Source organism: Schistocerca gregaria, chromosome 3 (assembly GCF_023897955.1).
Source record: "Schistocerca gregaria isolate iqSchGreg1 chromosome 3, iqSchGreg1.2, whole genome shotgun sequence".
In the NCBI taxonomy this organism is placed as follows: domain Eukaryota; kingdom Metazoa; phylum Arthropoda; class Insecta; order Orthoptera; family Acrididae; genus Schistocerca; species Schistocerca gregaria.
The window spans coordinates 851,348,418-851,364,972 of record NC_064922.1 but is presented as its reverse complement, the minus strand read 5'-3'; the positions used below and the strand labels follow the sequence as shown (position 1 = coordinate 851,364,972).

The 16,555-nt window shown below is 46.0% G+C and overlaps 1 protein-coding gene across 1 annotated transcript in view; it reads right to left on the bottom strand.

Moving 5' to 3' along the window:
* The window catches only part of LOC126354793 (uncharacterized), a 138,652-nt gene that overhangs the window by 19,634 nt on the left and 102,463 nt on the right, over positions 1–16,555 (bottom strand). The window contains exon 5 of the mRNA XM_050004702.1: positions 8,161–8,513. Within this exon, the coding sequence (XP_049860659.1) occupies positions 8,161–8,513 (353 nt within the window). The remainder of the gene's footprint in view (positions 1–8,160; positions 8,514–16,555) is intronic.

Sequence of the window (16,555 nt, the reverse complement as noted above, 5' to 3'; positions counted from 1 at the left end):
GCTGTTCAGTCCAGAGACTGATTTGATGCACCTCTCCATGCTAATCTACCCTGTGCAAGCTTCTACATCTCCAGATAACTACTGCATCCTACACCCTTCTGAATCTGCTTAGTGTAGTGATCTCTTGATCTCCCTCTACGATATTTACCCTCCACGCTGTCCTCCAATACTAAATTGGTGATCCCTTGATGCCTCAGAACATGTCCTACCAACCGATCACTACTTCTAGTCAAGTAGTGCCACATACTCCTCTTCTCCCCAATTCTGTTCAGTACCTCCTCATTAGTTATGTGATCTACCCATCTAATCTTCATTCTTCTGCAGCACCACACTTCGAAAGCTCCTATTCTCTTCTTGTCCAAACTACACTCCTGGAAATTGAAATAAGAACACCATGATTTCATTGCCCCAGGAAGGGGAAACTTTATTGACATATTCCTGGGGTCAGATACATCACATGATCACACTGACAGAACCACAGGCACATAGACACAGGCAACAGAGCATGCACAATGTCGGCACTAGTACAGTGTATATCCACCTTTCGCAGCAATGCAGGCTGCTATTCTCCCATGGAGACGATCGTAGAGATGCTGGATGTAGTCCTGTGGAACGGCTTGCCAAGCCATTTCCACCTGGCGCCTCAGTTGCACCAGCGTTCGTGCTGGACGTGCAGACCGCGTGAGACGACGCTTCATCCAGTCCCAAACATGCTCAATGGGGGACGGATCCGGAGATCGTGCTGGCCAGGGTAGTTGACTTACACCTTCTAGAGCACGTTGGGTGGCACGGGATACATGCGGACGTGCATTGTCCTGTTGGAACAGCAAGTTCCCTTGCCGGTCTAGGAATGGTAGAACGATGGGTTCGATGACGGTTTGGATGTACCGTGCACTATTCAGTGTCCCCTCGACGATCACCAGAGGTGTACGGCCAGTGTAGAAGATCGCTCCCCACACCATGATGCTGGGTGTTGGCCCTGTGTGCCTCGGTCGTATGCAGTCCTGATTGTGGCGCTCACCTGCACGGCGCCAAACACGCATACCACCATCATTGGCACCAAGGCAGAAACGACTCTCATCGCTGAAGACGACACGTCTCCATTCGTCCCTCCATTCACGCCTGTAGCGACACCACTGGAGGCGGGCTGCACGATGTTGGGGCGTGAGCGGAAGACGGCCTAACGGTGTGCGGGACCGTAGCCCAGCTTCATGGAGACGGTTGCAAATGGTCCTCGCCGATACCCCAGGAGCAACAGTGTCCCTAATTTGCTGGGAAGTGGCGGTGCGGTCCCCTACTGCACTGTGTAGGATCCTACGGCCTTGGCGTGCATCCGTGCGTCGCTGCGGTCCGGTCCCAGGTCGACGGGCACGTGCACCTTCCGCCGACCACTGGCGACAACATCGATGTACTGTGGAGACCTCACGCCCCACGTGTTGAGCAATAAGGCGGTACGTCCACCCGGCCTCCCGCATGCCCACTATACGCCCTCGCTCAAAGTCCGTCAACTGCACATACAGTTCACGTCCACGCTGTCGCGGCATGCTACCAGTGTTAAAGACTGCGATGGAGCTCCGTATGCCACGGCAAACTGGCTGACACTGACGGCGGCGGTGCACAAATGCTGCGCAGCTAGCGCCATTCGACGGCCAACACCGCGGTTCCTGGTGTGTCCGCTGTGCCGTGCGTGTGATCATTGACACACCGGTGTCAATGTGTTCTTTTTTCCATTTCCAGGAGTGTATGTATCGTCCATGTTTCACTTCCATACATGGGTACACTGGGCTACGGTCCCGCACACCGTCAGGCCGTCTTCCACTCACGCCCCAACATCGTGCAGCCCGCCTCCAGTGGTGTCGCGACAGGCGTGAATGGAGGGACGAATGGAGACCTGTCGTCTTCAGCGATGACAGTCGTTTCTGCCTTGGTGCCAATTATGGTCGCATGCGTGGTTGGCGCCGTGTAGGTGAGCGCCACAATCAGGACTGCATACGACCGAGGCACACAGAGCCAACACCCAGCATCATGGTGTGGGGAGCTATCTCCTACACTGGCCGTACACCTCTGGTGATCGTCGAGGGGACACTGAATAGTGCACGGTACATCCAAACCGTCATCGAACCCATCGTTCTACCATTCCTAGACCGGCAAGGGAACTTGCTGTTCCAACAGGGCAATACACATCCGCATGTATCCCGTGCCACCCAACGTGCTCTAGAAGGTGTAAGTCAACTACCCTGGCCAGCACGATCTCCGGATCCGTCCCCCATTGAGCATGTTTGGGACTGGATGAAGCGTCGTCTCACGCGGTCTGCACGTCCAGCACGAACGCTGGTCCAACTGAGGCGCCAGGTGGAAATGGCATGGCAAGCCGTTCCACAGGACTACATCCAGCATCTCTACGATCGTCTCCAGGGGAGAATAGCAGCCTGCATTGCTGCGAAAGGTGGATATACACTGTACTAGTGCCGACATTGTGCATGCTCTGTTGCCTGTGTCTATGTGCCTGTGGTTCTGTCAGTGTGATCATGTGATGTATCTGACCCCAGGAATGTGTCAATAAAGTTTCCCCTTCCTGGGACAATGAATTCACGGTGTTCTTATTTCAATTTCCAGGAGTGTATTTCGACCCGTCATCAGTTAAATGGCTTCCTAAATAGCAAACCTCATTTACTGCTTTAAGTGTATTATTTTCTGTTGTAATTCCCTCAGCATCACATGATTTAATTCCACTACATTCCATTATACTTGTTTTGCTTTTGTTGATGTTCATATTATATTCTCCTTAGAAGGCACTGTCCATTCCGTTCAGCTGCTCTTCCCAGTCCTTTGCTGTCTCTGACAGAATTACAGTGTCATCGGAAAGCCTAAAAGTTTTAATTTCTTCTCCATGGATTTTAATTTCTACTCCACATTTTTCTATTGTTTCCTTTCCTACTTGCTCAATAAACAGACTGAATAACACTGGGGAAAGGCTACAACCCTGTCTCACTCTCTTCCCAACCACTGCTTCAGTTTCATGCCCCTCGAGTCATACAACTGCCATCTGGTTTCTGTACAAATTGTAAATAGCCTTTCGCTCCCTGTATTTGACCCCTACCACATTCAGAACTTGAAAGAGAGTATTTAAGTCAGCATTGTGAAAAGCTTTCTCTAAGTCTACGAATGCTAGAAAGATAGGTTTTCCTTTTCTTAATCTGTCTTGCAAGATAAGTCATAGGGTCAGTATTGACTCGCGTGTTCCAACATTTCTACGGAATCCAAACTGATCTTCCACAGACTGATGACCATAGCTGTTAAGTCCCATAGTGCTCGGAGCCATTTGATCTTCCACAAGGTCAGCTTCTAACAGTTTTTCCATTCGCCTGTAAAGAATTCGTCCCAGTATTTTGCAGCCATGGCTTATTATTTTTGTAGTTCGGTAATTTTCACACCAGTCAACACTTTCTTTTTTGGGATTGGAATTATTATGGTTCTGAGCACTATGGGACTCAACTGCTGTGGTCATTAGTCCCCTAGAACCTAGAACTACTTAAACCTAACTAACCTAAGGACATCACACACATCCATGCCCGAGGCAGGATTCGAACCTGCGACCGTAGCAGTCGCACGGTTCCGGACTGCGCGCCTAGAACCGCGAGACCACCGCGGCCGGCGGAATTATTATATTCTTATTGAAGTCTGAGGGTATATCGCCAGTGTCATACATCTTGCTCACCAGATGGCAGAGTTTTGTCAGGGGTGGATCTCCGAAGGCTATCAGTAGTTTTAATGGAATGTTGCCTACTCCTGGGGCCTTGTTTCGCCTCGCGTCTGTCAGTATTCTGTCAAACTCGTCATGCAGTATCATATCTCCCGATTCATCTTCACCTACGTCCTCTTCCATTTCCAGAATATTGGCCTCCAGTACATCGCCCTTGTACATACTGTCTACGAGAGTTGGAACTTTAATATTGGCAACTATTTATTCACAACCGATACTAAAGAATTACATGCTTGCACGTGCTATTTTCCTTCAAAGTTGTCAACAGCGTTGTGTGAAACCCGTTGCCAGCGATGTGGAAGGCGTAATATACACTTAGCACAGCCTGTTCTGTTGATGGTGCGAACGGAGTGCTCTACTGTCTGTCGAATCTCTGGAACAGTTCTGAAGCGAATGCCACGAAGTGGTTCCTTCATCTTGGGAATCAAATCAAAGTCACGAGGATTTAAGTCCGGGAGTATGGTGTATGGTACAGTACTGCCCAGTCTCAATGACAGAATAGAGCAGCCAAAGCTTGCACTGTATGCGCCCGCGCATTGTCGTGCAAAATGGTGGGTGGGTTGCGCAGAAAGCGCCGCCGCTTCTTTCGCAAAGCTGGTCGCAGGTGATGCTCCAAAAACGAACAGTAATACTGTGGACTGACGGCCTGCCGTGGAGGAACGTAATGCGTTAGGATAACACCATCACAGTCGTACACGAGAATCACCATAACCTTAGACCGCTTCATTCACACCATCAATTGCACCATTCTCTGCTAACGGTATACTACGCCTTTCACATCTCTGGCAACGGGCTCTACACAGCGCTGGTGGCTACTTTGAAGGACAGTAACAGGTGCAAACATGTAAGTCTTTTGTATCGGTTGTGAATAAATAGTTGCCACTATTTAAGTTCCAACCATTGTATATACTACTTCCACCTTTCTGATTTCCCTTCTTTGCCTAGAACTGGTTTTCGATCTGAGCTCTTGATATTCATACAAGTAGTTCTACTTTCTCCAAAGGTCTCTTTAATTTTCCTGTAAGCAGTATCTAATTTACTCCTAGTGATACATGCTTCTAAATCCTTACATTTGCCCTCTAACCATACTTGCTTAGCCACTATACACTTCCTGTCAATTTCTTTTTTAGACGTTTGAGTTCCTTTCGCCTGCTTCATTTACTGCATTTTTATATTTTATCCTTTCATCAATTAAATTCCATCTCTCTTCTGTTACCCAAGGACTTCTACCAACCCTCGGCTTTTCACCTACTTGATCCTCTGCTGCCTTCACTATTTCATCTCTCAAAGCCACCCATTCTACTTCTACTGTATTTCTTTCACCTGTATTTTGTCAATCGTCTCCTAAAGCTCTCTCTGAAACTCTCTACAACCTCTGGTTCTTTCAGTTTATCCAGGTCCCATCTCCTTAAATTCCTACCTTTTTAAAGTTTCCTCAGTTTTAGTCTACAGTTTGTAACCAATAAGTTGCGGTCAGAGTTCATATGTGCCCCTGGCAATGTCTTGCGATTTAAAACCTGGTTCCCAAATCTCTGTCTTACCATTACATAATATATCTGAAACCTTCCAGTGTATCCAGGCGTCTTCCAGGTATACAACCTTCTTTCATGGTTCTTAAAGTAAGTGTTAGCTATGAAACTTCCTAATGATTAAAACTGTGTGCCGGACCGAGGCTCGAACTTGCCTTTCGCGGGCAAGTGCTTTAGCAACTGAGCAACCCAAGCACGACTCACGACATGTTCTCACAGCTCCAATTCTGCCAGTACCTCGTTTCCTACCTTCCAAACTTCACAGAAGCTCTTCTGCAAACCTTGCTGAACTAGCACTCCTGGAAAAAAGGATATTGCGGAGGCATAACTTAGCCACAGCCTAGGCGATGTTTCTAGAATGATATTTCCACTCTGCAGCGGAGTGTACGCTGATATGAAACTTCCTGGCAGATTAAAACTGTGTGCCGGACCGAGAATCGAACTCGGGACCTTTGCCTTTAGCGGGCGAGTGCTCTACCATCCTTTGCCCGCTAAAGGCAAAGGTTCCGGTTTTAATCTGTCACTCCGCGGCAGAGTGATGATCCCATTCTGGAAGCGTTAGCTATGATCAAGTTATGCTCTGTGCAAAATGCTACCAGGCGGCTTCCTTTTTCATTGCTTACCCTCATTCCATATCCACTTACTACTTTTCCTTCTATCTAATTATTAGTATTATCCTCAGGAATGATACTACGTTGTGCGCGTGGAAGTTGATCAAATATATCTGTCAATTAAAACTCAAAATCTGCATTTATAATCATAGTTCCTGATCCCGCTGATTGAGCCGTGATAAAATTTGCTGTTTTGAAGAGCGCACTCTAGCGCGTAGTGTGAAGCAGTCGCCCGCCGTTTTCTGGCAGTGGCGCCGCTGTGGCAATCGCAGCTTTGGTGTTTCCCTCTGGTGGGAAAGGGGAAAGGTAGCCTGCTCACGTGCGCTATGAGCTCGCTAGAGGGCGAGTCTGGGCAGTTGATCAGTCGGAGTGAGTCTGGGTCAGTCTCGCATCACCAGTTGGTGGTTTGCCTCTCCTTCGCATTTGTGCGGCAGTTAGTGTCTGTCTGTCGTCGGACAGCTAGTATGGCTGTCGTTTGGATCAAACTTTAAAGCCGGCAAATGAGAGTCTTGCCACTCCGCCAGTAACAGAACTCAGCTAATGGTCGCTCGGTCAGGGCTGAGTTCCTGCATCTGAGTCGGCGCGTTAGGCCGCCAGTCTGCTCGAGTTGCTCGGTTAAGGGTCATTGGCGGTTGAATCGGTTGGTTGGTCGGTCCGCACTGAGACACAATATGAGATGTCCGTCTAGAACGTCGGCGCATGTGAGGTCGCGACGTGAGCCCACTGGGCCGAGCCGTATAGCCAGGGGTAGTGGCTTCGCGACCGACACGAGAGCAACAGGAGTCAAGCCGCGACATCGGTCTGGCCGGGGAGAGCTGCGACGCCGTGAGACGGCAGGTCGGTGCGCCTTCCCGCGTCCGTTGAAGCGGCTGGCAGCGGACGGTTCGGGAGAGCGTTGGGGGTGTGCTGCGCCAGGTCTTTGCCAGACATGGCAGTTTATTAGAGTTAAGTGATTCGTCATATGTTGTTTCATTTACTTGTTAATTTGTACTTCTTTTCTTGGTCAGTCTCTCGTTCCCAGTTTGCTCGTCTGTCTCCCGTCCGCATTTGTTAGGCAGTTAGTGTCTGTCTGTCTGTCTGTCTGTCTGTCTGTCTGCCTTTCGGTCTGCCGTACGTTAATAGCTGCCTCTGTCATGTTTGTCGGATTCGGTGTCAACGAATATATTGCTTAAGGTGTAAAGGCCGAATTCCTGAAATATGTTTTTATCTTGCCTATCATCCTGAGAGGCGGTATATGTGTAATGTAGAGCATGTTTGTATATTCTATGTAAGACTGCATTTCGTGGGTTTTTATTTCAATGGTCATTTTAGTATATAAAGTTGCCACCCTTCGACCGTAAGCCTTTTCTTTTAAAAACAAGTTGCACTTTCAGTGGCAAGTTAATCTTTTAATGTGAGTGTTTTGTACTATTTCCATCCCTCCTACGGCGTGCATAGTTTATGTGTGAGTGTGAGTTGTTAAAATTTTTAGTTTAAAGTAATCTGGTGTGTTGCAGATTTGCACCAGTGTAGTCATTCAGAGGTGGTTGCGAGCGGTCGTGACTACGGCCGTGTTGAAAGGGAGCTTGCTATTTCTGCCTCTGAATAAATTATAACCTGATATTTAGTGGGAGCTTTCTGATTATAATTTTTATTTTTTTTAAAGGGAAAGGGTTTTTGGGGATAAAATTTCCATTTGTTGTTTGAAATTTGTTTTCCTCAGTTACCCACTGGCAACTACTTCCACGCTCACATAGTGTGATTAAATGTGTCAATGTTCTTGATGAGTCGTTAGTAAATAAAGTAAATTCTTTAAGAAAAGGTTTTGAAAGTAAATCCACAGTTCACTGATGAAATAGAGAATAGAAATATTTGTGTCAGTGGACTGGACAAGGATGTTAACTTGCAGAGTGGCCCGCATCTCGTGGTCGTGCGGTAGCGTTCTCGCTTCCCACGCCCGGGTTCCCGGGTTCGATTCCCGGCGGGGTCAGGGATATTCTCTGCCTCGTGATGGCTGGGTGTTGTGTGCTGTCCTTAGGTTAGTTAGGTTTAAGTAGTTCTAAGTTCTAGGGGACTGATGACCATAGATGTTAAGTCCCATAGTGCTCAGAGCCATTTTTTGCAGAGTGGAAACTACGGTCAGTATGGTCTCCACCGGTTTCTGGCTGACCGCAGAAATAGTTTTCGTGCTTTCGTAACGCCGCCCACGTATAGTGTCAGGGCGACTTTGGAGCAGCACGCACGCTGACCACGGGCAGCGACACCGAGGCCGGCTCACCTGAGCGCGCTCTGAGTGCGTCGGCGTCGCGCGGCCCTGCGGCGCCTCCTGAGCAGCAAGAGCGCGCCGGCGACGGCCAGGGCGAGCAGCAGCAGCCCCAGCAGCACGCAGCCCACCACGGCGGCCACGTCCAGCCGCTGCACGCACGCGTCGTGTCCGGCGGCGGCGGTCCACGGGCGGCCGCGCAGGCCCTCGGGCTGCGCGCACGTGGGCAGCGGCCCCACCGACAGCTCCCTGCGGATCACCGACACGCGCCGCATCTCCACCCAGGCGCGCAGCTCCCCCACCTCGCAGCACGACACCGGGTTCCCCACCAGCGGCAGCCGGCGCAGCCCGCTCAGCGTCTCCAGGGCCTGGCCGCCCAAGCACGCGTCAGGCTCGGGGCACGGGCACGGCTAAACTGTACCTTCAGGACATCTACAGCTACATGATTACTCTGCAGTTCTCATTTAACTGCTTGGCAGAGGGATCATCGAACCACAATCATACTATCTCTCTACCATTTCACTCCCGAACAGGGCGCGGGAAGAACAAACACCTAAACCTTTCTGTTCGAGCTCGGATTTCTCTTATTTTATTTTGATGATCATTCCTTGCTATGTAGGTTGGACTCAACAAAATATTTTCGCATTCGGAAGAGAAAGTGGGTGACTGAAATTTCGTAAATAGATCTCGCCGCGACGAAAAACGTCTTTGCTTTAATGACTTCCATCCCAACTCGCGTATCATATCTGCCACACTCTCTCCCCTATTGCGTGATAATACAAAACGAGCTGCCCTTCTTGTCCTCCGTCAATCCCACCTGGTAAGGATCCCACACCGCGGAGCAATATTCCAACAGAGGACGAACAAGTGTAGTGTAAGCTCTCTCTTTAGTGGACTTGTTGCATCTTCTAAGTGTCCTGCCAATGAAACGCAACCTTTGGCTCGCCTTCCCCACAATATTATCTATCTGGTCTATCCAACTGAAGTTGTTCCTAATTTTAACACCCAGGTACTTAGTTGAATTGACAGCATTGAGAATTGTACTATTTATCGAGTAATCGAATTCCAACGGATTTCTTTTGGAACTCGTGTGGATCACCTCACACTTTTCGTTATTTAGCGTCAACTGCCACCTGCCACACCATACAGCAATCTTTTCTAAATCGCTTTGCAACTGATACTGGTCTTTGGATGACCTTTTTGTCATCAGTCTACTGACTGGTTTGATGCGGCCGCCACGAATTCCTTTCCTGTGCTAACCTCTTCATCTCAGAGCTCAGAGTAGCACTTGCAACCTACGTCCTCAATTATTTGCTTGACGTATTCCAATCTCCGTTATCCTCTACAGTTTTTGCCCTCTACAGCTCCCTCTAGTACCATGGAAGTCATTTCCTCATGTCTTAGCAGATGTCCTATCATCATGTCCCTTCTCCTTATCAGTGTTTTCCACATATTCCTTTCCGATTCTGCGTAGAACCTCCTCATTCCTTACCTTATCAGTCCACCTAATTTCAACATTCGTCTATAGCACCACATCTCAAATGCTTCGATTCTCTCCTGTTCCGGTTTTCCCACAGTCCATGTTTCACTACCATACAATGCTGTACTCCAGATGTACATCCTCAGAAATTTCTTCCTCAAATCAAGGTCGGTATTTGATATTAGTAGACTTCTCTTAGCCAGAAATGCCTTTTTTGCCATAGCTAGTCCGCTTTTGATGTCCTCCTTGCTCCGTCCGTCATTGTTTATTTTACTGCCTAGGTACCAGAATTCCTTAACTTCACTGACTTCGTGACCATCAATCCTGATGTTAAGTTTCTCGCTGTTCTCATTTCTACTACTTCTCATTACCTTCGTCTTTCTCCGATTTACTTTCAAACCATACTGTGTACTCATTAGACTGTTCATTCCGTTCAGCAGATCATTTAATTCTTCTTCACTTTCACTCAGGATAGCAATGTCATCAGCGAATCGCATCATTGATATCCTTTCACCTTGTATTTTAATTCCACTCCTGAACCTTTCTTTTATTTCCATCATTGCCTCCTCGATTGAAGAGTAGGGGCGTAATGCTACAGCCTTGTCTTACTCCCTTCTTAATACGAGCACTTCGTTCTTGATCGTCCACTCTTATTATTCCCTCTTGGTTGTTGTACATATTGTATATGCCCCGTCTCTCCCTGTAGCTTACCCCTACTTTTTTCAGTATCTCGAACAGCTTGCACCATTTTATATTGTCGAACGCTTTTTCCAAGTCGACAAACCCTATGAACGTGTCTTGATTTTTCTTGAGCCTTGCTTCCATTATTAGCCGTAACGTCAGAATTGCCTCTCTCGTGCCTTTACTTATCCTAAAGCCGAACTGATCGTCACCTAGCGCATTCTCAATTTTCTTTTCAATTCTTCTTTATATTATTCTTGTAAGCAGCTTCGACGCATGAGCTGTTAAGCTGATTGTGCGATAATTCTCGCACTTGTCAGCTCTTGCCGTCTTCGGAATTGTGTGGATGATGCTTTTCCGAAAGTCAGATGGTATGTCGCCAGACTCATATCTTCTACACACCAACGTGAATAGTCGTTTTGTTGCCACTTCCCCTAATGATTTTAGAAATTATGATGGAATGTTATCTATCCCTTCTGCCTTATTTGACCGTAAGTCCTCCAAAGCTCTTTTAAATTCCGATTCTAATACTGGATCCCCTATCTCTTCTAAATCGACTCCTGTTTCTTCTTCTATCACATCAGACAATTTTCACCCTCATAGAGGCTTTCAATGTATTCTTTCCACCTATCTGCTCTCTCCTCTGCATTTAACAGTGGAATTCCCGTTGCACTCTTAATGTTCCCACCGTTGCTTTTAATGTCACCAAAGGTTGTTTTGACTTTCCTGTATGCTGAGTCTGTCCTTCCAACCATCATATCTTTTTTGATGTCCTCACATTTTTCCTGCAGCCATTTCATCTTAGCTTCCCTGCACTTCCTATTTATTTCATTCCTCAGAGACTTGTATTTCTGTATTCCTGATTTTCCCGGAACATGTTTGTACTTCCTCCTTTCATCAATCAACTGAAGTATTTCTTCTGTTATCCATGGTTTCTTTGCAGCTACCTTCTTTGTACCTATGTTTTCCTTCCCAACTTCTGTGATGGCCCTTTTTAGAGACGTCCATTCCTCTTCAACTGTGTTGCCTACTGCGCTATTCCTTATTGCTGTATCTATAGCGTTAGAGAACTTCAGACGTATCTCGTCATTCCTTAGAACTTCCGTATCCCACTTCTTAGCGTATTGATTCTTCCTGACTAATGTCTTGAAATTCAGCCTACTCTTCATCACTACTATATTGTGATCTGAGTCTATATCTGCTCCTGGGTACGCCTTACAATCCAGTATCTGATTTCGGAATCTCTGTCTGACCATGATGTAATCTAATTGAAATCTTACCGTATCTCCCGGCCTTTTCCAAGTATACCTCCTGCTGTTGTGATTCTTGAACAGGGTATTCGCTATTACTAGCTGAAACTTGTTACAGAACTCAATTAGTCTTTCTTGTCTTTCATTCCTTGTCCCAAGCTCATATTCTCCGGTAACCTTTTCTTCTACTCCTTCCCCAACAACTGCATTCCAGTCGCCCATGACTATTAGATTTTCGTCCCCCTTTACATACTGCATTACCCTTTCAATATCCTCATACACTTTCTCTATCTGTTCATCTTCAGCTTGCGACGTCGGCATGTATACCTGAACTATCGTTGTCGCTGTTGGTCTGCTGTAGATTCTGATTAGAACAACCCGGTCACTGAACTGTTCACAGTAACACACCCTCTGCCCTACCTTCCTATTCATAACGAATCCTACACCTGTTATACCATTTTCTGCTGCTGTTGATATTACTAGACGGTAAATTATAGCATCATCTGCGAACAACCTAAGAGAACTGCTCAGATTGGTATTTGATTCGATTTAACGAAATTTGCCAGGTGAGAGTAGGACTCACGTCTCGAGAGTTCTGTAGAACCTTACAGGGTGACAATTACTGAAATGTATGAAATAAAATCGCCATAACTACTGAACGGTCTGCGCTCGGGCGTTCAAACTGCGCGGTTGGCTGCGGGGCGTGATGCGCAATAGCATGTGCGTGCATGCATGCATGCATGCATGGTCTACCGACGAAGCCCATTTCCATTTGGGTAAGTTCGTCGATAAGCAAAATTGGTGCATCTGGGTGACAAATTCCGCATTTCACGGACGAGAACTCTCTTCACTTTCAACGGTGTGGTGTGGTGTTGCAATCTCCAGTGACGGAATAATCGGTCCGCTGCAGCTGATAGCAGTCATACCCCTTCAATATACACTACGGCCCGTTAAACTTCCTACTCCAAGAAGAAATTCAGATGTTAAACGGGTATTCATTGGACAAATATATTACACTAGAACTGACATGTGATTACATTTTCACGCAATTTGGGTGCATAGATCCTGAAAAATCAGTACCCAGAACAACCACCTCTGGCCGTAATAAGGGCATTGATACGCCTGGACATTGAGTCAAACAGTCCTTGGATGGCGTGTACAGGTACAGCTGCCGATGCAGCTTCAACACGATACCAAAGTTCGTCAAGAGTAGTGACTGGAGTATTGTGACGAGCCAGTTGCTCGGCCACCATTGACCACACGTTTTCAATTGGCGAGAGATCTGGAGAATGTGCTGGCCAGGGCAGCAGTCGAACATTTTCTGTATCCAGAAAGGCCCGCACAGGACCTGCAACATGCGGTCGTGCATTATCCTCCTGAAATTTAGGGTTTCGCAGGAATCGAATGAAGGGTAGAGCCACGGGCCGCAACACATCTTAAATGTAACGTCCACTGTTCAAAGTGCTGTCAATGCGAACAGGAGGTGACCGAAACGTCTAACCAATGGCACCCCATACCATCACGCCGGGTTATACGCCAGTATGGCGATGACGAATACATGCTTCCAATGTGCGTTCACCACGATGTCGCCAAAGACGGATGCGACCATCATGATGCTGTAAACAGAACCTGGATTCATTCGAAAAAATGACGTTTTGCCATTCGTGCACCCAGGTTCGTCATTGAGTACACCATCGCAGGCGCTCCTGTCTGTGATGCAGCGTCAAGGGTAACCGCAGTCATGGTCTCCGAGCTGATAGTCCATGCTGCTGCAAACGTCGTCGAACTGTTCTTGCAGATGGTTGTTGTCTTGCAAACGTCCCCATCTGTTGACTCAGGGATCGAGACGTGGCTGCACGATCCGTTACAGCCATGCGGATGAGATGCCTGTCATCTCGAATGCAAGTGATACGACCAACGCGAACAGCAATGTCGCGATACGATAAACCGCAATCACGATAGGCTACAATCCGACCTTTATCAAAGTCGGTAATGTGATGGTACACATTTCTCCTCCTCACACGACGCATCACAACAACGTTTCAACAGGCAACGCCGTTTAACTGCTGTTTGTGTATGAGAAACTTGTTGGAAATTTTCCTCATGTCAGCACATTGTAGGTGTCGCCACCGATGCCAAAATTCTGTGAATGCTCAGAAAAGCTAATCATTTGCATATCACAGCATCTTCTTCCTGTCGGTTAAATTTCGCGTCTGTACCACGTCATCTTCGTGGTGTAGCAATTTTAATGGCCAGTAGTGTACATATAGTGTTTCACAGTTGTGGGATCTGCGTGGTGTCTATTCTTTCGAAGGAAGAGACACCATCCATTCAAATAATTGATAAGCCGGGTTCGGCAATAGTCGACTTTCTCCAGTGCGAATCCATAAATACGCCCGATCTCCTGCGGGAATCTTTAAGCAGCGAATAGGGACAGTGGATACGTCGCACTCGATGGCAGTGTGGATCGGACTTGAGACATACCGAGATAGTCCGTGCAGTTGCAATAACGCTGTGTCCCGTATGGCGCAGTGGTTACCGCATCTGCCTAGTAAGCAGGGGGTCGCAGATTCGAATGTCGGTCTGCTACACATTTTCGCTCGTCGCCGCTGATTCCGCTTGATGCCCTGCTGCGGCTAATGGCAGTGATCCCCCTTCAATTTACATATAATGTTTTACGGCTGTGGGATCTGCATGGTGTCTATTCTTTGGATGGAACAGGTACTACGCATCCAAATAATCTTTTTACTGTATCCGAAAAATCTAGAATGTGAAAATTGAGATCCAGGTAAGAAATGTTGGTTTCCAAAATCACCATTAAAATCACGCAAAAAATTCAAACCTAGAAAACCAGTCAAGTTCTGGACTTCAAAAGTTGGGTTAGGCCACATCTTTCCAAGATAGACAGGATTTGAAACTCAGCTCAAACCGGCAAAGTAGGATAGTTAAGGTTTTGGGTAGAGTCTCCCCTTACGAATAATTACGAGTTATTGGCTAAAGTAAGTGACCTCAGAGTGCTCTGGCTATTTTCAGTTTGGCAATATTATAAGGGCTTGAATACCGTAGGCAATGTCTTCATTAAGCGACTTAAAAGGCTCTGGATATCTAAAGCAATGTTACAAGACTTTGACTGTGTTAAATGATGTCATGAAGCGTTATCTATGTTCAGTAATGTTACGAAATTTTATCTACATGCAGCGATGTAATGAGACTGTGGATTTCTTAACAGTAACAACGAGGCTTTGACGATCTTAATAAATGTTACTAGGCTCGGTTACGGTAAGAGAAGTTATGAGACTTGGTTACTTACAAGACTTTGACTACTTAAGCAAATTACAAGGCTTTGGCTATTTCAAGCAATAGTATCAGTCGTTGGCTATGATAGTCGTTGTTGTGAAGCTCTGGCTATGTTGTGTGATGTTATAAGGCTTTGGCTGTGTTAAGCGATGTCACAAGGCTATAGCTATATACACAGGGATCTTACGAAGGTTTGGCTATATTAAGAGTAGTGAAAAGTCTTTGCTGGTCTTAAGAAAGATTGCAAAGTTTTGGTTACATTATGAGATGTTACGAAACTGGTTACTTAAAGTGATGTTACAAGGCTATGGCTGCCTCTAGCGATATTACGACGCTTTCCCTATATTGAGCAAGTTTCAAGGCATTGCCTACTTCAGACAGCAATATGAGGCTCCATCGTGTTACATACTGTTATGAGGCTTTAACTTCATAAGGTAATGTAACAAGACTGTTTAGCTTTGTTATTAGGCTTTGATTATCTAAATCGATATTGAGGCTTTAGCTGTGTCAAGTGGTGTTATGTAGCTTTGGCTATGTTAATTGATGTTAAGAGGCTTCAGCTGTGTTAGAAAATTTTACAAAGCCTTAGTTATCTTAAGAGCATCGACGAAGCTTTGGCAATTTTAACAAATGTTACGAGATAGCTATCTTACGCAGTGCTTGTTTTATTTATTTATGTTAAACAACTTACCAAACTTCAGCTACTTGAAGCAATTTTCCAAGACTTTGGGTACATGAAGTGATGTTTCGAGGATTTCGCTACTTTAAACGATATTATAAAGCTCTGTTATCTTAACAGTAAGGACAAAGCTTTGATGATCTTAAGAAATATTCCAAGGCTTTTATTACCATAAGATATGTTATGAGACTTTGAGTGAGTGATGTTACGAAGCTATGGCGACCTTTAATAGCGCTACATGGCGTTGGCTGCATTACACAAATTAGGAGGTTTTGGCTACCTCAGGCAAATATATGAAGCTCTGCTATTATTACGAGACTTTAGCTACCTTAAGCAATGTAATAAGACGTTGGCTGTGTTAAGCGTTGTCATGGCGCTTGGGGTATTTTAAATGATGGCAACAGGCTTTGTCTGTGTTACGTGACGTTATGTAACTTGGGCAATGTTGTGAAGCTTTACCTGCCTTAGGTGATGTTACAAGACTGACTGTGTCAGGCGATGTTTTGAGCCTCTGCCTGTGTTAACTGATACTATAGTTGGACAAGCTGCGACATGGTCGCGGATACAACATTGATCCAGAACGTGTAGAATAAATTTCTTTATTTCTGTCTGTGATTACAAAATTGTTAGGTCCTTAGTCTATCGGTTCCGATCGGCAATGACAATCTTTAGATCTGCTGCAAAACATGTGTATATAATATATTTCATTTACTAGATAATCTTATTAATTGACTGGCACGTTGTTTATCCTTGTTTAAGTTCCTATGCCGCTCTATGGCGGCCACGTCAACAGAGAGCGGTGATTACTTTCTACAGTCTATTGTTTCGTCCATTTGGCTTCTTTCGGTATTTATTTTATTAGTTTTATAGTATTCTATTAGCTCTGTAAGCTTGTTCTGTAAGCTTGTCATTATATTTTTATCTAAAATTCGCCACAAGAGTGTATCAGAATTATTGTCACTTAACTATTTCCTTTTTAACGATCCAACTTCAGTCGTGATTTTAATTTATTGTATTTTATTA